Below are 22,364 nucleotides of genomic sequence, written 5' to 3'. Positions count from 1 at the left end.
CTGTATGCAAAACACAGAACATGTCAGTATTTTTTTTAAAAATAGCAAGCAGTTCAGCAAACACACAATAAATTCGGTATTACCCCCAAAAATAATCTATGCTTAAGTACAGGGCAAAACAAGAGTTGGCCAATATTATTTCTGCTCCTCATCTTGCTGCACTCCAAGGAGCCTGGCTTATATTATTATTATTATTATCATCATTATTATTATCATTATTATCGTTATCATTATTATAATTATCATCATCATTTATTTATTTATACATACATACATACATACATACATACCCCGCCCATCTGGCTGGGTTTCTCCAGCCACTCTGGGCGGATTCCAACAAAGTATTAAAATACAATAATCTATTAAACATTAAAAGCTTCCCTAAACAAGGCTGCCTTTAAATGTCTTTTAAAAGTCTGGTACAGCGGTACCTCGGGTGAAGTACTTAAATAATTCGTTCTGGAGGTCCGTTCTTAACCTGAAACTGTTCTTAACCTGAAGCACCACTTTAGCTAATGGGGCCTCCTGCTGCTGCCGCGCCTCTGGAGCACAATTTCTGTTCTCATCCTGAAGCAAAGTTCTTAACCCGAGGTACTATTTCTGGGTTAGCGGAGTCTGTAACCTGAAGCATCTGTAACCTGAAGTGTATGTAACCTGAGGTACCACTGTAGTTGTTTTTCTCTTTGACATCTGGTGGGAGGGCGTTCCACAGGGCGGGCGCCACCACTGAGAAGGCCCTCTGCCTGGTTCCCTCTAACTTGGCTTCTCGCAGTGAGGGAACCACCGGAAGGCCCTCAAAGCTGGACCTCAGTGTCCGGGTAGAACGATGGAGGTGGAGACACTTCTTCAGGTCTACTGGACCGAGGCCGTTTAGGGCTGAATACAGTGCAGAGGGGAGGCTTGGATGGCAGACTGCTGGCTCCCACATCTCTCCTCCAGAGGAGACTGGCACCCTTGCTGTTAACCTTCAGGTGTCTCCTAAAGGCCTCTTCTTTTCTTTTTAGTGTCAACAGGCTTATTCATAGAATCATAGAATCCTAGAGTTGGAAGAGACCACAAGGGCCATCGAGTCCAACCCCCTGCCAAGCAGGAAACACCATCAGAGCACTCCTGACATATGGTTGTCAAGCCTCTGCTTAAAGACCTCCAAAGAAGGAGACTCCACCACACTCCTTGGCAGCAAATTCCACTGTCGAACAGCTCTTACTGTCAGGAAGTTCTTCCTAATGTTTAGGTGGAATCTTCTTTCTTGTAGTTTGGATCCATTGCTCCGTGTCCGCTTCTCTGGAGCAGCAGAAAACAACCTTTCTCCCTCCTCTATGTGACATCCTTTTATATATTTGAACATGGCTATCATATCATCCCTTAACCTCCTCTTCTCCAGGCTAAACATGCCCAGCTCCCTTAGCCGTTCCTCATAAGGCATCGTTTCCAGGCCTTTGACCATTTTGGTTGCCCTCTTCTGGACACATTCCAGTTTGTCAGTGTCCTTCTTGAATTGTGGTGCCCAGAACTGGACACAGTACTCCAGGTGAGGTCTGACCAGAGCAGAATACAGTGGCACTATTACTTCCCTTGATCTAGATGCTATACTCCTATTGATGCGGCCCAGAATTGCATTGGCTTTTTAGCACAGCATATTCAGTTGTACGTTTTTAATTTTTTGACAAACCATCATTTTTTATTATTGCTCTGTGGTATTTTGTGTTCTGTCAAAGGGTAAAGGGACCCCTGACCATTAGGTCCAGTCGTGGCCAACTCTGGGGTTGTGGCGCTCATCTCGCTTTATTGGCCAAGGGAGCCGGCGTACAGCTTCCTGGTCATGTGGCCAGCATGACTGAGCCGCATCTGCGAACCAGAGCAGCGCACGGAAACGGAAACCTTCCCGCCGGAGTGGTACCTATTTATCTACTTGCACTTTGACGTGCTTTTGAACTGCTAGGTGGGCAGGAGCAGGGACTGAACAACGGGAGATCACCCCGTCGCAGGGATAGGAACCGCCGACCTTCTGAGGCTCTGTGGTTTAACCCACAGCGCCACCCGCGCCCCATTTGTGTTCTGTACTGTCTTGCTATTTTACGCAACGTCTGGGGGGCTGCAGCTGGAGGTGAAGTAAGGACTTGCAAGAAACTGGATCTGAGGGGGAAATAATAGCCCAAATTGGTTTGCGTTGTCATGCCTGACCTTGCTGATGGATCTGCTGTGCTAAATTCCTGTCCCTGGCGTTGGGTAATCAGCGCTAAATCTGATGTGGCTACCGGTGACTCTCTTTGCAATCTGATGAAGGAGCCTCATCTCGCCTAGGAAAGGTCAAGCTGCAATGAATTCGTTCCCAGGCTCTTTGTCTATCTGTCTCTCTCTTCCGCACCTGCCGGAACACCCAGCAAATGCTCCAAACAAAGCAGAGAAGAAGTCAGGTGAAAAATAGCCCACACCGAGGCTCTGATAACGTTTGTTTTTTGCAGGGCATGTTGGACAAAGGCAGCTGCGAGAGGGGCAAGGAAGGGCACTGGCGGAGAATAATTCAGTCTGTGCACAGCAAATGCATTGGCAATCTTCGGGGATAACACAGGCATGTGTCTCCTCTGCACATTTCCCCTCCTCTCCTGTAGAGCTTTACTGGGGCTGTTGGGCCTCTGCAGGGAGATTAACTTGACTCATGCAGGCACAGTTTTTCATGATACAGTTTCATGATCCATGCGCCAGTTTCAAGCTGTTCTGCAGGGCCACCTATCCTGTTAGGCAAAGTGAGGCAGATACGGGAACATGGTCGAGGCAGCCACCAGGCCATTACTAAGGCTGGGTGATATAATAATAATAATAATAATAATAATAATAATAATAATAATAATAATAATTTATTTGTACCTCGCCCATCTGGCTGGGTTTCCCCAGCCACTCTGGGCGGCTTCTAACAAAGACCAAAAATACATTAAAATGTCACACATTAAAAACTTCCTTGAACAGGGCTGCCTTCAGATGTCTTCTGAATGTCAGGTAGTTGTTTATCTCTTTGACATCTGGTGGGAGGGAGTTCCACAGGGCGGGCGCCACCACCAAGAAGGCCCTCTGCCTGGTTCCTTTGCTTCTCGCAATGAGGGAACTGCCAGAAGGCCCTCAGTGCTGGACTTCAGCGTCTGGGCAGAATTATATATATTGATATATCGTCCAAAACTGGTTTTAAGTCCATATCATGATATCGGTTTTGTATCTTTTGACCTGGCAATATATCACAAATCGTGTATGTGTGCTACAGTATATAAAAATCACAATGTGAGGAAAACCATGAAGCCAGCCAGTGCCTCTGCATACCTCCATCCTTATTTCAGACATTGTGATTATCAGGATATTGTGATGTTTAGCTGGTGCTATATCACAGTGTTGAAAAAACCAGATATCACCCAGCCCTGGCTGTTACCCTCTGACGAAGGCAGAGATGACAGACAGACAGACAGACAGACAGACAGACAAACTTAGTTGGTCTATAAGGTGCTACTGGTCAATTTTTTATTTTTATTTTATTTTTATTTCGACTGTGTCGGACCAACACGGCTACCTACCTGAATCTAGAGACAAACAAACAGACAGACAGATTACTCTAGATTGTCACTGTTTGCTAATGAGAAAAACCCTGGAAAGTCACTCCCAGTCAAAGGATAAAATTACCTGGGGCAGATGGACAAACAGTCGGACGTGATATAAGGCATCTTCCTATTCTGTGTTTGCAAAAGATGGAGCCAGGGTTTCCATAGAGTGGCAAAAAATAGTGTTTAGAATTGTAGTATAAACTGGCCACCATGCAGAATATTGACAAGTGTTTGATCTGTGGTTGCAGCCATTCACCAAAGGCTTCGTTTTATTTATTTATAAATAAATAAATAAATATTTTTTTATTATTTTCCTTATACATACTTTTACAATACAACACATTAAATCACATAAATACTTTTAGCTCTGCCAAGCTAGCGACTTCCCTCCATCCCTTCAGCGGGTAGCTCTTATTTTCTTATATCGTGTGTTCTCCTTTTTAACCTTATATCTGTTGCACATTGTAAGAGCTATTTCAATCCTGCCAGTGTTTTTAGAGTTTTACAATTATCCTTTATATACACCATAAATTTACTCCAACTTTCTTGAAACCTCTGATCGTCCTGATCCCGAATTCTTCCCATCAGTTTGGCGCTAGCTCCGCCAAACTCACCATTTTCGTCTAGCACTCCGCAATAGTAGGAATTTCTTGCAATTTCCAGTTTGGGGCAAGCATGTTTCTTGCCATAGGCTTCGTTTTAATGTTGTTGTTGTTGTTTAGTCGTTTAGTCGTGTCCGCCTCTTCGTGACCCCATGGACTAGAGCACGCCAGGCCCTCCTGTCTTCCACTGACTCCCGCAGTTTGGTCAAACTCATGCTGGTAGCTTCACGAACACTATCCAACCATCTCGTCCTCTGTCGTCCCCTTCTCCTTGTGCCCTCCATCTTTCCCAACATCAGGGTCTTTTCCAGGGAGTCTTCTCTTCTCATGAGCTGGCCAAAGTACTGGAGCCTCAGCTTCAGGATCTGTCCTTCCAGTGAGCACTCAGGGCTGATTTCCTTCAGAATGGAGAGGTTTGATCTTCTTGCAGTCTATGGGACTCTCCAGAGTCTCCTCCAGCACCAAAATTCAAAAGCATCAATTCTTCGGCGATCAGCCTTCTTTATAGTCCAGCTTTCATTATATATCATTTTAATAGCCAGCCCCTTCTCAGACCCCCTGCATGTTCCCCGTTGCTGGAGTCTGAAATGGCTTCTGTACAGTAAAATCCTTGGCAGTTTCAAAGCCAGCCGATGCCAGACTCCATTGGGGCACCAGTCTCTGTCTTAGGCTGAATTTGCTTGCAAAGCCTGTCCTGTCCGTTGCCTTCCCTTCAGAGCTCTGTTTCTTTCACACTCACAAAGAAAACATCGGCCAGCTGGCTAGCGTGGTGCAGAAATTTGCCTGCAGCTGTTTTAACTGAAATCAACGTGCTGGGAGGCAGGAGCAATGATCTCTCTCTCTCTCTGCACATGCAAGTGGGGTCAGGATGTGGCCTCGGCTTCCCCAAACAGCACATAATTAGCTACCAAGAAGGAGAGCCAATCAAAGGCCCCTTCCCAGATAACCAGATTTGAGCAGGCAGCAATTGCTGTGCAATAGAAAATAAATGCTTTGTTATTAAAACTGCAATATAATAATAATAATAATAATAATAATAATAATAATAATAATAATAATAATTTTATTTATATCCCACCCTCCCCAGCCGAAGCCGGGCTCAGGGCGGCTAACAACAATAAAATAATACAAAATTCTAAAATCATTTCATTATAAAATTAATTCAAATCAAATTAATGGCAACCATTGGGCTAGAGTTCTGTGAAGATTGCCAAAGGAGGGAGTCAGTCTGTGCCCTAGCCAAAGGCTTGTTGGAACAGCTCTGTCTTGCAAGCCCTGCGGAACTTCTGTGCATGCGCACAGTGTTCCAGTACTTCCAGGTTCGGCATGGTGCACAACCCGAAATCACACAACCGGAAGCATCTGTAACCCGAGGTATGACTGTATAATTTCAGTTCTGGAAAGGAACCTCAGGTTACATACACTTCAGGTTACAGACTCCGCTAACCCAGAAATATTACCTCGGATTAAGAACTTTGCTTCAGGATGAGAACAGAAATTGTGCCCCGGTGGCAGCGGGAGGCCCCATTATCTAAAGTGGTGCTTCAGGTTAAGAACAGTTTCAGGTTAAGAACAGACCTCCAGAACAAATTAAGTTCTTAACCCGAGGTACCACTGTATAGATATAGATATAAAATTTATTACATATAGAAGAATACAAATGTTTGAGAGATGTAGAAACGAACAGGGGCTTGACTGTTTGACATCATTTGTGCCGCAACTTACGAAAATGATGGAGAGCAGAGGGGTTGAAAACAATGCCACGAATAGTAAGATCGGGATTGCACAGAAGCACAATGGAGCAGACGATAATAAGTCCTGGAATACGGCCAAATCCAGGCAAAACTATACTTTGCAAGAGCCTGACAACCGTGTCTTTTGATATATGGTATGTCTGGAACGACCACCGTGTAGCTACATAGGTTTGTCTTTGCACTTGGAAACTCGTAAATAATGGGTTTTTCGGATATTGCAATAAATAGGACCTTCTTCGAACCAGGTATTATGAAGAGGAAAGGGCAAGTTAGTCCTCCATCCCTGGACAACGGTTAGTTGAGCAAATCAATTATAAGGCGGCAAACAAATAAATTATAAGATCAGCATTATCACTGGGGAAGGTGGACAGCAAATGGAGTTGAGGATTTTCTGAATCTCATGCAGCCAAGAGAACGCAGTCTGTCTGCAGCTGCCTGATTCTGATGACAGCTCATTTATTGTGGCAAACTAGTATGGAAAGCCCTGGCAAGGGCTCATGTCAAACTGTGTCTCTCACCCTTGGATATGGGAAACTCAGTTGCTCCTAAGTGCATTCTAGCCTGCAGCGCAACTCAGCCAGCTTCTGATGCTACAGCCTGTTGGAAGTCCCTCTTGGATTCTTCCAGCTCGCTCTCCTAATCACAAGATTCTTTGTTGCTCTTGTTACGAAACGCATGAGCTTCTGGCAGAGGCGGTTGCGTTGCTGGCACAGGGCAAAGGCAGCGCAAGGAACTTTGTAGCTGGAGGCCTGAGGACTAGGATGAGGCAGACCAGAAACCTGTCTGCACCCAAAACAAATTCTGGAATATCCTCTTGCCGCCTCCTTTGCAGCCTTCCTTGTCTGACTTGATGTACTGTTGCAGACATACAGTACTTGAGGAGTTAATTTCTGAGCAATGCGAACAGAGCAGAATGTGGAGAGAGAAGAGCGAGCCAGAGGCTGGGTCTAGACATATCAAAGAAGCGTTTCAGAGAAATGCGTGGGAAATTTAAACAGGGAAAACAGGTAGAGAAAAACAGGATGCCACAGCACCATCTGGTGGCACAATGTTATATTGCATATACAACGCATATAAATTGCTTTTTCATTAGCAATCTAAGTGAGTCCAGAGGTGCAGAATAACAGCTCATTTCTCTGGGGGGTGGGGTTAATGTAGCGTGGTAGCTTGAGTGTCAGGGAAGAAGTCCTGGATTGAAATCTTCATTAAATCACAGAACTGTAGAGTTGGAAGGGACACAAAGGAATCGCTCTGTTTAAAAACCTCCAAGGAAGGAGAGTTCATCACTTTCCAAGGGAGTCCATTCCACTTCTGAACAGCTCTTAGTGTCAGAGTGTTCTTCCTAATGTTTAATCAGAATCTCCTTTCTCGTAATTTGAATCTATTGGATTGGGTCCTGGGGCGGCAGAAAACAAGCTTGTTCCCTCGTTCATGGGGAAGCGCTTCTGATATTTGAAATCTTACCCAGGCCGTGAGTTTGCTAGGAACCCTATTCTTGCAGCCTGACAACTCTCTTGCCAGCATCATCATTGCTGTTGCATATGGTTATTAATTATTGCAATACATTTCTGCCTTTGATAAAAACAAAAATACATGCAAGAAATTCAGTAAAAGCAAGCAGGCTCTGTATAGTACCTGTATTAAATGAGGCCAGAAAATAAAAACAATATTTGGCAAATCCAGAGAGACACCAAGTTCTGAAAAGCCCACAGGAATAGTCCAGCCTGGTCTCCTTTGCTGGGGAGACCCTATACAGTGGTACTTCGGGTTACATACGCTTCAGGTTACATACACTTCAGGTTACAGACTCCGCTAACCCAGAAATATTACCTCGGGTTAAGAACTTTGCTTCAGAATGAGAACAGAAATCATGCAGCAGCGGCGCAGCGGCAGCAGGAGGCCCCATTAGCTAAAGTGGTGCTTCAGGTTAAGAACAGTTTCAGGTTAAGAACGGACCTCCAGAACGAATTAAGTACTTAACCCGAGGTACCACTGTACTTTGGGTTTCATAAGTTTGAGCAGAGTGGGCTGGATTTAAGTTTGGTGTCCTTTCTCTAACCTTCAATCCTGTCCTACATCTGCTCAGACCTTCCATAGCTCGTCTCCTTTTGAACAGCTTGCAATGGGATGAAAACCAAACGTTTTGACTTCCCTGCCCTGGTTGCAAGGACCCAGCACCGACGCTTTTTTGTCACCCCCTAGAAAACCAGCCTTCCTCTTTTGCTTAACGTGACTTCGCTTTCTAGATGAAACAGGAAAAGCTCGGCTGCAACAGGAGGGAAATGATATTTTTAGTAATCTTGTTTTTCTCCCAGGATCCACTGCCATAGAAAAGAAAGGGGGGGAGAATGTGCATTTTTTTTTATGGACTTGAAAAGCTGCCGCCTGTGAGAGACTTTGTCAGTGGAGGCGTGACTATATTAATAACCCACGGGGCATCGCTGTCATATTTGTTTTCAAGGATCTATCATTCCTGAAGAAGAGAAATGATGCACAAGAGTGGAAGGGGGACGAGGACGATGAGTAAGAGGATGCTATATTACTTGATCCATCCATTTAATCGGGGGCGGGGGTGAATCTGTGGCTCTCCCTGATCTCGTTGGACTACCAAGTCTCATCCGCTCTGACCATTGGATCATGCTGGCTGGGACTGGTCGGAACAGGGAGGCCAAGAACATCTAAAGGTTCTTCATCCCTGGTTTTAATTACCGTATTTTTCGCCCCATAGGACGCACCGGCCCATAGAACGCATCAAGTTTTTTGGGGGGGGGGAATAAAGGGGGGGAATTATTTTTCCCCCCAGGCGCTTGTGGGGCCAGCAGCGGGGTCTCCCCGCGTCAGCCTCCAAACCACTTCGGGAGACAGCGGGGTGGCGGCGTTCCGCCTCCCTCTGTCCCCCGACCTTGTGGGGCTGGCGCTGGGTCTCTCCTGAAGCCTGGAGAACGAGAGGGGTCGGTGCGCACCGATGCCTCTCGCTCTCCAGGCTTCAGCGAAAGCCTGCATTCGCCCCATAGGACGCACACACATTTCCCCTTCATTTTTGGAGGGGAAAAAGTGTGTCCTATAGGGTGAAAAATACGGTAGCTGCGGAATCTTTTGTTCATTTAAAGTGGTGCTCCCTATTAACCAGGCAGCTGGCTTTGGAAAAAAATTGGGTCGTATCCAATGTATTGCAGGTGTTTGGAATAAATGACCTACAGGGTCTTTTCCAACTCTGCAATTCTATGTTGTTCAGCTGATGGGCCAATATGCGATATGATATGATGATAATCTTTATTGTCATTGTCCCATACAGAACAACAAAATTGGAAAAAAATCTACATCAGACACTCAAAAACCAACAAGCCTGCTATCCCAGATATCCCAGCCTGGTTAGCCCCCTAAAAACTCTGATACCCCATAATTAAATACAATATATTCCCATAACTGCTGTAAAGGTAAAGGGACCTCTGACCATTAGGTCCAGTCGTGGCCGACTCTAGGGTTGCGGCGCTCATCTCGCTTTACTGGCCGAGGGAGCCAGCGTACAGCTTCCGAGTCATGTGGCCAGCATGACTGAGCCGCTTCTGGCGAACCAGAGCAGCGCACGGAAACGCCATTTACCTTCCCGCCGGAGCAGTACCTATTTATCTACTTGCACTTTGACGTGCTCTCGAACTGCTAGGTTGGCAGGAGCAGGGACCGAACAATAGGAGCTCACCCTGTTGCAGGGATTCAAACCGCCGACCTTCTGATTGGCAAGTCTTAGGATCTGTGGTTTAACCCACAGCACCACCCGATACCTTACACTGCGTTTAAAACCAGAATTGCATTTGCTTAGAAACTGTTTCTCAGGTGGCTAGTCCTGGTCTTTATAACCCTGGACCTTCTTCCAGAAGGCAGAAGCTGAAAGAGATCATTGCTGGGGTGCGCACTATCCCGCGCTATCTCTGCAGCTTTCTTATGGCACCTGACAGCATAGATTTGATCCAAGGTGGGAAGAGTGCACCCAATTATTCTCTCTGCAGTCTTTACAACCATGGACAGCATTGTTTTTTCCCTGACCGTGCAGCTCCCAAACCACACACACCAGACAGTATACTATGGATGGGAAAGGATAAGTCTATCAGTGGCCACTAACCACTGTTCTGTCTCCACTAGCCTCTGTTCTGCCTCCACTGTCGAAGGCAGCATGTGACGTGGGCCTTTTGGCTCCTGCAGAAACTGGTGTGAGTTGGCATCCCCAGACTCTAGAGGAGGAAGCAGAAGGAACAGATGGAGGAGCCAGCAGGGATGGAGGGAAGAAGGCCTTCCCTTCTGTCTCTAGGTGTCAGAGAGGAGGAAGGAAGCCTGCTGGCCTCATCGGGGAGAGGGGAAGGACGTGGACCAGCCAAAAAGTGAGGCTGAACAGGAGGAGGGTCATTGGAGCTGGAGGCAGAGGAGCAGGACACAGTCTCATTGCCAAGGGACTCCTTGTCAAGCTTTGTGGATAGGATTGTTGGTATTTTGCTGTAATTTGATGAAAAGAAAAATACTTGACTATAGAAAAGGAGAATTCCCTGGATGCCTAGATCCAGGTTTGGGGCAAGTCCAGCCTTGGTCCAGTATACTTGAAGTAGCGTCTCCACCCCCATCGTTCTGCCCGGACACTGAGGTCCAGCGCCGAGGGCCTTCTGGCGTTTCCCTCCAGGCAGAGGGCCTTCTTGGTGGTGGCACCTGCCCTGTGGAACGCCCTCCCACCAGATGTCAAAGAGAAAAACAACTACCAGACTTTTAGAAGACATCTGAAGGCAGCCCTTAGGGAAGCTTTTAATGTTTAACAGACCACTGTATTTTAATACTTTGTTGGAAGCCGCCCAGAGTGGCTGGGGAGACCCAGCCAGATGGGTGGGGTATAAATAATAAATTATATTAGTAGTAGTAGTAGTAGTAGTAGTAGTAGTAGTAGTACTCTTTGGTGAGAGAGCCCCAGCAGATACTTAAACTCACAAAATATGCAGTAAAGTAAAAGCGGGAAAATATTTTCTGCCAGACCTTTAAAATAGCCCCTTCTAAGCGGCTTCCAAAGTTCCCCATTCCCCTTAGCATAGGCAGAAACTGCACATTTGGTACGTTAAAAATGGTTTACTTACAAATCCTTCAAAGATCAAATGCATGCGCTTTCTCATACAGCAGCAAGAAAAACACAGGCGGTGAAACTTAGGTTCCAAAAGTGGTAAATGTTTCAAAATTATTTGTATAGAAACACAAAGATGTAGGGGTCCACATGGTGGAATGGGAGGATCAAAGACTGGGGCAATCAAGTCAGATTGACAATGTATAAGAAATAGATTATTATTATTATTATTATTAACCCTTCCTGCCAAGGTGAAGGGGAGTGACCTGGCTAAGTCTGGCAGGACAGCTTCCTCTACTCTTCATGCATTTATTAGATTTAAGCATGCTGGTTATATGAGGCTGGATATTCCACAGGGATTAAATGAGCCCACCCAGATGGAGTGAGCAAACCCAAAGGGTGAGAAAGTCCCACAAATGAGCTCACTCTCCCCTGTCTTTAAAAGCTTCATAGGAGGGGATGTGTCAACCGTCAGAACATCTCTATAGCTTCCATTCGATCATGAAACTCTTGCCTGCCTCATGTACCCTGGAATCTTGACTTGGAATGATAATCTGCTGAGCCTGTCAGCCTTTCAAGTAAGAGTTACAACTCTGTTTTGGGATGTGTGTTTCTGAATTTCAGTGGCTGGAGACCTCAGGAGGAGAGAGTGCTGATGGGCCCAGATCCTGCTCGCAGGATCTGCTATCAGCGTCTGGATGGCCACTGTGAGAACAGGATGAGGACTCAATGGACCACTGGCCAGCTGCAGCATCAGGGTGGTTTTGTGGAATGCAAAGGTGCCTTTCCAGACTCACACCCTGTGCTGGAACAATGTGTAAAGGTAAAGGGACCCCTGACCATTAGGTCCAGTCATGGCCGACTCTGGGGTTGCGGCGCTCATCTCGCTTTATTGGCCGAGGGAGCCAGCGTACAGCTTCTGGGTCATGTGGCCAGCATGGCTAAGCCGCCTCTGGCGAACCAGAGCAGCACACGGAAACACCGTTTACTTTGCCGCTGGAGCGGTACCTATTTATCTACTTGCACTTTGACGTTCTTTCAAACTGCTAGGTTTGCAGGAGCTGGGACCGAGCAACGGGAGCTCACCCCGTCGTGGGGATTCGAACCGCTGACCTTCTGATCGGCAAGCCCTAGGCTCTGCGGTTTAACCCACAGTGCCACCTGCGTCCCAACGTGTAAGAATAGTAAATCCCACTACAGAAGCATCATGTTCTCTGGATGCAGCCCAGTGCTTCTCCAGATAGCCCTATGCCAATTTATGCATATTTAACCGAGAGAAAACTCTCACATAATTAATTGAAGCCTTTAATTGGGTAGTGACCTTAATGGGTCGCAAAGTGACCTCCTGCCTTCAACCCGCCCTTAGTGCGGGGACTTGGCAGCTGAACACTTCCTTTGGTTAAATCTGTCGCTTGCTGTGGCTAATCTCTTCTAATGCCACCATAATCCCATTATTGAAAACAACTGAAAAGCTAGGAGTTAAAGGGATGAAAAGATTTATTTAGTCTGTGCTGCTGGGTGAGCTTGATGGGGCAGCGACTTTTCTGCACTTTTTTGTATGGCTGCCGTTCATCAAATCATCTTTGGGTCCAGCCTGCATTTCCCCAAATTTATGATTGCTCTCCCTGCTTCAGCTAACTGGTGACTTTGCTGGACAGTTCCCAGAATTCCCTGGGGAGAGGAACAGACTGTTAACCTATCCCTCTGGGGAATTGTAGCTCTGTTCAGGGAACGGGGGTCTCCAAACAAATCTCAGCCCGTTTAACAAACCACAGTCCTCTGGGTTCTGTGGGGAAGCCACAAGTGTTTAAAGTTGTGCACGCTCTAGTTATCTTCCGCTTGGACTACTGCAATGTGCTCCACGTGGGGCTACCTTTGAAGGTGATTCAGAAACTACAACTAATCCAGAATGCGGCAGCTAGACTGGGGACTGGGAGTGGCCGCCGAGACCACATAACACCGGTCCTGAAAGACCTACATTGGCTCCCAGGATGTTTCCAAGCACAATTCAAAGTGTTGGTGTTCACCTTTAAAGCCCTAAACGGCCTCGGTCCAGTATACCCGAAGGAGCGTCTCCACCTCCATCGTTCTGCCCGGGCACTGAGATCCAGCTCCAAGGGTCTTCTGGCGGTTCCCTCCCTGCGAGAAGTGAGGTTACAGGGAACCAGGCAGAGGGCCTTCTCAGTGGTGGAACGCCCTCCCGTCAGATGTCAAGGAAATAAACAACTATCTGACTTTTATAAGACATCTGAAGGCAGCCCTGTTTAGGGAAGTTTTTAATGTTTGAAGTTTTATTCTATTTTTAGTGTTCTATTGGGAGCCGCCTAAAGTGGCTGGGGAAACCCAGCCAGATGGGTGGGGTATAGATAATAAAATGATGATGATGATTATGATGATTATACTGCTTTAAATGTTTAGTGTAGATAGGGCTTACATTTTGACTCAGGTATCCAGTCAAGTGACCTGCTTCGCAAGTCACCTGCTGCCTAGAAATTGCGTTGGAGCCAGAATTGCAGACCCATGCCATCTGCATTTGGCCAAAGCGAGCGAAAAACAGCCATGTGCTGTGGCTGGATATTACATCTCAGAAACTGGGATTAGCAGGCCCATCTTTTGGCAGCTGATACTGTTCCAAGGGTTAAACCACAGAGCCTAGGACTTGCTGATCAGAAGGTCGGTGGTTCGAATCCCCGCAACGGGGTGAGCTCCCGTTGCTCGGTCCCTGCTCCTGCCAACCTAGCAGTTCGAAAGCATGTCAAAGTGCAAGTAGATAAATAGGTACCACTCCAGCAGGAAGGTTTCCGTTCCCATGCGCTGCTCTGGTTTGCCAGAAGTGGCTTATTCATGCTGGCCACATGACCCGGAAGCTGTACGCCGGCTCCCTCGGCCTGAAAGCAAGATGAGCGCTGCAACCCCAGAGTCAGCCACAACTGGACCTAATGGTCAGGGGTCCCTTTACCTTTACTATTCCAAGCAGCAGCAGCAGCAAGTGTGGGGAGGCAGGCAGGAGGACGGCTGCCCCTTAGGAATATTCCCTAGAGAGGCCCCAGGGTCTGTTAGCAAAAAATAACTTGCTTCTCTAACCAGCGGCATTTGGATACGATGACAACATTGGGAGTGGGAGAGGCGCTCCCCATGCCAGCCGCAACCTGAAACCTCCCTCGGGGTTACGCGTTCCTCTTCCAGCGAAAGATGAAACCTGATTTTGCAGGTTTGTGATCCCTATTTAGCGTCACCCTTGGTAAGATGTTAATTAGCATGGCTTCATGGAGGTGCTGAGAACAGCGGTTTGGCTCTGAGCTAACAAACAGCACTGCAGCTGCCTTCATCGCAGCAGATGTTTCAAGGCCTCCTCCTTTTACTTCACTGAGCAGGGGGGGGGGGATCTCTGAAGTCACCAGGTTCAAGCCCCAACTCAGTGCAATCCGACCCCTGCTTCAATATCTCTGCCCTCTTTCCCTGAGGAAGCTCTGCTCCATTGCTGCCATTGGCAAGCTTCTACCTAGAGCTTAGCCGGTCTGACGCCCTCTAATTCCCACCTACTGACTGTATCCCTGTAGCAAACAGTATTGAAAGTGGGTTTGTGTGTAACCGCTGCAACACCATCCTGAGCACAAATCACCAGCAATGCACAGTAAAGGGGGGGGGCGTTCCTGGAGGGCCCCACATTTAAATGCTGTGCGTGTGTGCATTTAAGCAACCTTGGGCAGAACGGCCTGTAATGGATTTAAAGGCCAGGGACTACGGGATCCCTGTTATTGGAGACGGGAACAAATCTGTCTCCTAAAGTCAAGGGAGCACTTCTCATTCGTACAGGCAAACAGGAGACTTCCCAATTCTGCATTTGTCCTCTAATGCAAATATGGTGGGGAGGGCATTCTAGGATTTGCAGTACCTACGTGAAAGGCAATGTGTTGTGCCAAATTCAGGCATAAAGGCAGTAGGACAGTTGCCACCACAGGGGTGTGTGTGTGTGTGTTCTGGGGGGGGGGCGGGTTATAGCATTCCAGCCACATGGAAGCAAATCTGTGCCATTGGCTCCCTTGCTGTTGTGTCCGTCCCCCCACGCCAAGCACCACCAGCTATTTTCAGCTGGCAAAAGCAGCCACTGGGTTATGAGGCCTTGCATTCATAAAGCCCAGTGGTTAGACAGCCAGGCCAACTTAACAAGCCACCAGCGGATACACTAAAGTAAAGGACATATAAACCTTTTAAGAGCGGTAGTCTCGTAATCTGGGGAACCGGGTTCGCTTCCCCGCTCCTCCACATGCAGCTGCTGGGTGACCTTGGGCCAGTCACACTTCTCTGAAGTCTCTCAGCCCCACTCACCTCACAGAGTGTGTGTTGTGGGGGAGGAAGGGAAAGGAGAATGTTAGCCGCTTTGAGACTCCTTAAAGGGAGTGAAAGGCGGGATATCAAATCCAAACTCTTCTTCTTCTTCTTCTTCTTAAGCCTGGGGTCCCCAACATGGCACTCGTGGGCACCATGGTCTTGGCACCTACCAAGGCTCCTGGCCCCTCCCAGTTTTTAGTTTTTATTTAGTTGTAAATTGAGGGGTGTTTTTTGTTTTTACTTTTGAGGTGGGTTGTTTCGGGAATTGCCTGTTTTTCTGTTTTTTTATATATGTGATTTGCCTGTTGGGAGTGGGAGGCAATTCTGAACATGTTTTAATTCAGTGATATTTGTATTTCGTTCTTCGATTCTGAAATATGTCCTTAAAGGTTGGGGGTCCCTGTTTTCGCTCCATCGTTTTCCTGGCCTCCTTTCCTCATTCTCCCTCTTTTCCCCCTTCTTGCCTTCCAGATAATTGCATTCTGGAATTGAATTGGACCGGAAAGAAAATGGTGTGTATTCTAACGAAGACAAACGCCCTTATTTCAATGAGAGAGACCCGGTCATAAGGAGTGGAGGGCAGAGAGCCCTTTGCTACAAGACAGATATTTGCAGATAAGGTGACAAGATCTCTGTTTTGGAAAGAGCTCCTCCAGATAAGACACAGCCATGTACTCGTTTCTGCCGGAGAACTTCACCCCCGTGAAGCAGAAGCCGGTGAAGGAGTTGAAACCCATGATAGTGGCCATTGTGCTCGGCCTCATCCTGCTCATCGCAGCCGTGGTGGCCTGGTGCTACTATGTGTCATCCCTTCGGAAAGCGGAGAGGCTGAAGACTGAGCAAATGGACCTCCATCAGGACGGCTTCACCATCAAAAACCAGGATGGGGAGATCGTCTTCAGGTTGGCCTTCCAGTCAGGTATCCTTGACTTGGAGTCTTGCTCCAGGGAGGGTGCGAATCTAACCTGCACCAGGACTGACAAAGGGAAGCTCAACTTCTTCATTAAGATCGTCACCCCAAAAGACACGGTGATGTGCTACCGGGTCCGCTGGGAGGAGTTTGTGGCGGACACCGTGGTGGAGCACAAGATGTTCTGGGGGGACGCCCACTGGTATGGGGGCTGCGAGATGAGCGTGCAGCACTGGCCCATTAAGCTGCCCGGGTACCAGGAGCCCATGCCGTTTGTGACCAGCGACGTGTACTCTTTCAGGAACAGCTTTGGGGGCATCCTAGAGAGGTACTGGCTGTCCTCCAAAGCAGCCGCCATCAAGATCAACGACTCTGTGCCCTTCCACCTCGGGTTCAACGCCTCCGAAAGGTCCCTCGTCTTCCAGGCCAGGTACAAAGATTCCCCCTACAAGCCTCCGCTGGGGCAGCCGCCGTTCCCAGAGCTGAGCTACCGTGTCTGTATCGGCTCCGACGTGACCTCCATCCACAAGTACATGGTGAGGAAGTATTTCTACAAGCCTTCAAAGATCCCCTCGGAAAACGCCTTCAAGTACCCGATCTGGTCAACCTGGGCCTTGTACAAAAACGACATTGACCAGGACAAGCTGCTGCGCTTTGCTGAGAAGATCAAAAAGTACAAGTTCAACTGGAGCCACATTGAGATAGACGACACCTACACGCAAGCGTACGGGGACTTCGACTTTGACCCGGTCAAGTTCCCGAACGTGACAGAGACATTCAAGAAACTCAAAGAAGACGGGTTTCAGGTCACTCTCTGGACGCACCCGTTCATAAACTACAATTCCTCCAACTTTGGGGTAGGAATAGAGAGACAGCTTTTCATCAAGGAGCCGACAGGGAGGCTTCCTGCTATGGTCGAATGGTGGAACGGGATTGGCGCCATATTGGATTTCACCAACCCTGCGGCCAGGGATTGGTTCCAGAGCCACCTGAGGCAACTCCGGAGTAAGTACGGCATCTCTTCCTTCAAGTTTGATGCAGGCGAGACCAGCTACCTTCCCAAACAGTTCAGCACCTTCCGCCCCTTGTCGGACCCCAGCATTTGGTCCAGGCGCTACACGGAAATGGCCATCCCATTTTACGAGCTAGCGGAGGTCAGGGTTGGCTACCAGTCTCAGAACATCTCCTGCTTCTTCCGCATCATTGACAGGGATTCTGTCTGGGGTTATGAGCTTGGGCTGAAGTCCTTGATACCGACCGTCTTGACCATCAGCATGCTGGGATACCCTTTCATATCGGCCGACATGATTGGCGGGAACTTCTTTCCCAACAAGACGGATGGGGCGGTGGAAATCCCCGACCAAGAGCTCTACATCCGATGGCTTGAGCTGTCGGCCTTTATGCCTTCCATGCAGTTCTCCATTCCACCATGGCTCTACGACAGAGAGGTCATAGACATCGCCCTGAAGTTCACCAGGCTCCACGAGTCTTTGGTTGCCCCCCTCTTGCTGGAGCTGGCCGGGGAGATCACAGACACTGGGGACCCCATCATCCGGCCCATCTGGTGGATTTCTCCCCACGATGAGGCTGCACACAAGATCGATTCCCAGTTCCTGATTGGGGACACCCTGATGGTGGCTCCCGTCTTGGAGATGGGCAAGCAAGAGAGGGACATTTACATCCCAGCTGGCAAATGGCGCAGCTACAAAGGGGAGCTCTTTGAAAAGACACCCACCTTGGTGACGGATTATCCTGTCGATTTGGATGAAGTAGCTTATTTTGTGTGGGTGTCCTAACCGCCTTCAGCTACTGCTGCCACCACCAGCTTTGAAGCTTAGTGAAAGTCAACCAGGCCTTATTCTAGGAATATTAACAACAAATAATTCTAATCCGTTAAGGAGGCAGAAAGGGGTGGGAGACTGGAAATGGCTATATATTTGTCCCTCGCATATGCTGTAAAGATCTAGCTTCGTTCTTGTGATCTAGAAAAATGCTGGATCACAATGGCGTGGGATTTGCACATTCGAGGAAACGGTCTTTCCGGTCTCCCCTCGCAAGGCCCATAACTGCACAGGATCTCAGCCCCAAGCAAATTTGTTCCATTTTTCGATGTGGGCCTTGGGGGCCTTTCCAATGCCAGCTGCGATTATTTACAAACCCATCTGTAGTGTCTCTGGTGCCTCGGATTGGGTGCACGTTGCAGGCTGTTAGCCAGACCGTCCAGAATGGATCCTTTTTTTAAGCTGTGGGAAGCTGTTCCCTGCCTATAGTTTTTCCAAATATGAGCCAAGGGAAAACCTTGAGCTATGAGCAAAGGATCCCTGCCCTTCTAGGAAAGGGGTTCTTTCCCCAGAGGTATTCAGGGTTGCTATAGCACAACTAGCCTTACATTTTACAGTGCAGTAAGCTATTATTTGAAATAACTGGGGAGGTTTTCCTAAAGAGTATAACTTCGGTTTATTACAGGCACAGATACCCACACACATACATATATATATTCCTCGTCTGGTGTTAGATGAGGCTGGCTTATCATGTTGTGTAGGCCTTTAGTTACCAGGCTGGGCTGGTTACTCAGCTCTGGAGCTTTTGAACAGGACTGGCATCTCAGCTTTCCCCTCGCTGATGCCAGCCACCTTCTTGCCAAGGCAATCTTTGGCTAGCAAAAAGGATGATAATCTCCGATATATGGGTGGCATGCTTGCTCTCACAGTGAACAGGTGTGTTTTAGAGGTGTGGATCGGGACTTAAAAGCCCTTCCTTGCTGCTGTTGTTGCTGCTGCGCCTCCTCTGGGGTTATTTTCAAAGGTGCCTTTGCAGCTGTGTTGCCAATAAAGGATTGACTTTCAACTCATCAACGGTTCCCAGGAAGAAGGGCATCGCCAGACTCTTCCAGACAAGACGGCAAGCTCTTGTTGGCAGCCCACGGGACTCTTGTGTGTTCAAAGAGGCAACTGGGGGGGGGGGCGGTGAGAGCAGGGGCATCAAAGCTCTACTGTTAACTTACTAATAGGACCTGGAATAAAAATGGTTCGTCCTGCTCCCAAGTGATGCTGTGCCAAATGGGCAGATTCGTGGTTTCTCCTTCTGGAAGGCAAACTGAAGCTAATGCAACCTGGTGTGTCATGGTTTTCATTAGGATTTGACAAGGGGAATCCTTCTCCTTATAGTCGACTGCAGTGAGGAATTTTTAAGGGGTGGGAGCATAGCTGTCAACTTTCAGATTTGAAAATAAGGGATCAGCAGCCTCACCTGTCCCGGGGACAGTATACGGGATATCTAACAATCCGGGATAGCAGCGGGAAACGGTGCTGGAATAAGGGAATTTCCCGCAAAAAAAGGGGAAGGTTGACAGCTATGGGTGAGAGATCTACTCTCCAAAAGCCCCTACTTGGCTCCCCATTGCATCATGGTGACTGCCATTTTTGGGGGGGAAATTGGCAGGCCATATTACGATTTGCACTCTTCCCTGAGTGGTAGACATCTTAAGGACCTTTCGCTCCCATTTTTACGCCCTCCCAAGCTATGTATTTTGCTTTTTAAAAGGAAAAGGGCTCAGAATCCTGAAAAGAGGAAGGATGTTCTGTGCTGCTGAGGACCATGGGGAGTAGCGCCCAGGAGTAAAACGGAATGCAGAGGAACCTATTAGCTGGGTATTCAGGGCAGCATAAACAGTAAAGAAAACCCTTCACTTATGAAAGTATGGGTTTATTTTTATTATTTAAAAAAAATTTAATGATATTTATTAAAGTTTCAAAGAAAAGATTACATAAATAAAAAGAAGGAAAAAAGGGGGGGAAATACAAAATACAAAAAAATAAAAAACACTTAAAAAACACATCAATCTCTATGCCTTACATTTCATTTCCTTGCTTCCCTGACCTCCTCACACCTCCCTTTTTTGTATTCCAGTTCTATTAATTAATTCAGCAATTCCTTTCCCTCTTTGTTTTTTCTTAATCCTTTAACTTAATATATTATAACTTTAGATTTTCACCTGTTAACAATCCATTTTTACATACACCTTAATAACATTGCTGCTAAAATCACTTAACTTCATTCTGACATCATTCTAACATTCATTAATTTTGTATTATTAAAAAATATATATACCCCGCTCTCCCCAGCCAAGACTGGGCTCAGGGCGGCTAACACCGGTATAAAAACAATTGATTGAAATACAACTTAAAAATAAGATTAAAATACAACATTAAAATGCAGCCTCATTTCAGTAGGAACTCAAATCAAAAACTTTTTGGGGGGATGAAAACGTCAAGTCTTCACCAAGGCTAACTACCAGACTGGTCCTATGTGGTCCAGAAAGAAGCCAGGGAATTCCCCAAATAGGAGTTCCATCACAGAAGGAGAAAGGAAAAAGGAAAGAGGGGGAAGGGATCAAGTTGATTCCAAGCCACGCCAAGCACTCCTGTCTTCCACTGCCTCCCGCAGTTTGGTCAAACTCATGTTAGTAGCTTTGAGAACACTGCCCAACCATCTCGTCCTCTTTTGTCCCCTTCTCCTTGTGCCCTCAATCCTTCCCAACATCTTTCCAAGGGAGTCTTCTCTTCTCATGAGGTGGCCAAAGTATTGGAGCTTCAGCTTCAGGATCTGTCCTTCCAGTGAGCACTCAGGGCTGATTTCCTTCAGAATGGAGAGGTTTGATCTGCTTGCAGTCCATGGGACTCTCCAGAGTCTCCTCCAGCACCAGAATTCAAAATTATGGTGACCATGACTGGGTTGGTCCAAAGATAATTGTCGTATGGAATCATAGCCCCCTGCAATACAGGAATCAACTAACAGCTGATTTGCAGAAAACAGTCTCTGAAAACTGAATAATGCAGTTCTGGGATGGTGATAGGTTGATCTTATGCTGACCACCAGATAGCCACATGAAGCCAGATTGTAAAGTTATAGGAGCCATCATTTAAAGGCATCTCAGCCCAATCTCTTGCAAGTTGGGCAGATGGCCTGTTATTTTGTTTTAAAGCAACACATGTTCACTGATGGAGTCATCGCTCATGAAATATACTCAGAGTCGCAAAGTGATTTCATGCTCTTTATTCAGCTCATAGTGGTGAGGAGGAATGAATGGAAGTCCCCTCAAAGTATCTGCTTTATATACATTATTTACACAATGGGCTGCACATGATTGGCTAATTCCGGAATTCTACCGTAAGCCAATCAGGTTGTGGGTTCACTTCTATCTGGAGCATGATTGGGTGGTTCCTGCCAACCAATCATACTGCTGCATTGTTCTAGGACCAATCAGACTGCTGCATTTTGGATCCTATTTTTCTAGGACCAATCAGACTGCTGCAGTTTGGATCCTATTCAACTCAGTACATAACAGCTCGCTTTTCCCTTAAAGAAAAAAAGCAAGCCACAAACATTTAAAGTGCTCTGCAAATTCTGCGATTGTGATGGTTTTGCCTTTGCTGCATAGAGGTTGCCACCCAAAACACGCCTCTGTAGCTGACACTTCCCTGTTGAAGGAGAGCCCCTTCAAAATAAAAATAAATCACACAGAGCTGGAAAATATGTCCTCACCCCCCACGCCACCCCAATAGATCATCCAAGGACAGAAATGTGTGTCTTTTGCGAACAGAACTGCAGAGTCGCTAGGAAGCTGCCTGGGCCGCCCCGACTGTGTTTCATTTCAGCTCCAGGGCAAAAAGGGATTTACCTGAGCTCATTTTAAAAAAAATATTAACATGTTAACATACAGTCTGTCACTGCCAAATAAGGACAATCCAGTTTAAGGCAGTGAGTTTGAACTGTATGGGTGGTTGTCTCCATTTCTGCTGTTTCATAACTTACCCAGGCTTGAGATACAGCTTTTTCACACAAACCATCGGAAACACAACCTTCATCAAGTCACGGAATGGTAAGTTGGAAGGGACCCAGAGGGTTACTGAAATATACTCGGAGTCGAGAGTGGATTTCATGCTCTTTATTCAGCTCATAGTGGTGAGGCGGAATGGAAGTTCCCCCAGAATGTCTGCTATATATACCTTATTTACCGTACACAATGGGCCCCACGTGATTGGCTAATTCCGGGATTCTCCTGTAGGCCAATCAGGTTGTGGA

The 22,364-nt window shown here is 47.2% G+C and overlaps 1 protein-coding gene across 3 annotated transcripts in view; it reads left to right on the top strand.

Moving 5' to 3' along the window:
- Window positions 1-19,328, top strand: part of MYORG (myogenesis regulating glycosidase) — a 30,295-nt gene extending 10,967 nt beyond the window's left edge. The window contains exons 1-2 of one of the 3 annotated variants that reach the window (XM_081212866.1): window positions 11,506-11,616; window positions 15,842-19,328. In XM_081212866.1, the coding sequence (XP_081068992.1) occupies window positions 16,040-18,076 (2,037 nt within the window). In that variant the 5' untranslated portion in view covers window positions 11,506-11,616; window positions 15,842-16,039 and the 3' untranslated portion in view covers window positions 18,077-19,328. Of the gene's footprint in view, window positions 1-11,505; window positions 11,617-11,707; window positions 11,862-15,841 lie in introns of those variants that run through there. The other 2 variants (XM_081212865.1, XM_081212864.1) reach the window with 2 other exon arrangements.
- The last annotated feature ends 3,036 nt before the right edge of the window (window positions 19,329-22,364 follow it).

This window comes from Podarcis bocagei (genome assembly GCF_964188305.1).
Source record: "Podarcis bocagei genome assembly, chromosome: 11".
NCBI classification, from domain to species: Eukaryota; Metazoa; Chordata; class Lepidosauria; order Squamata; family Lacertidae; genus Podarcis; species Podarcis bocagei.
This window is presented reverse-complemented; position numbering and strand designations above follow the sequence as displayed.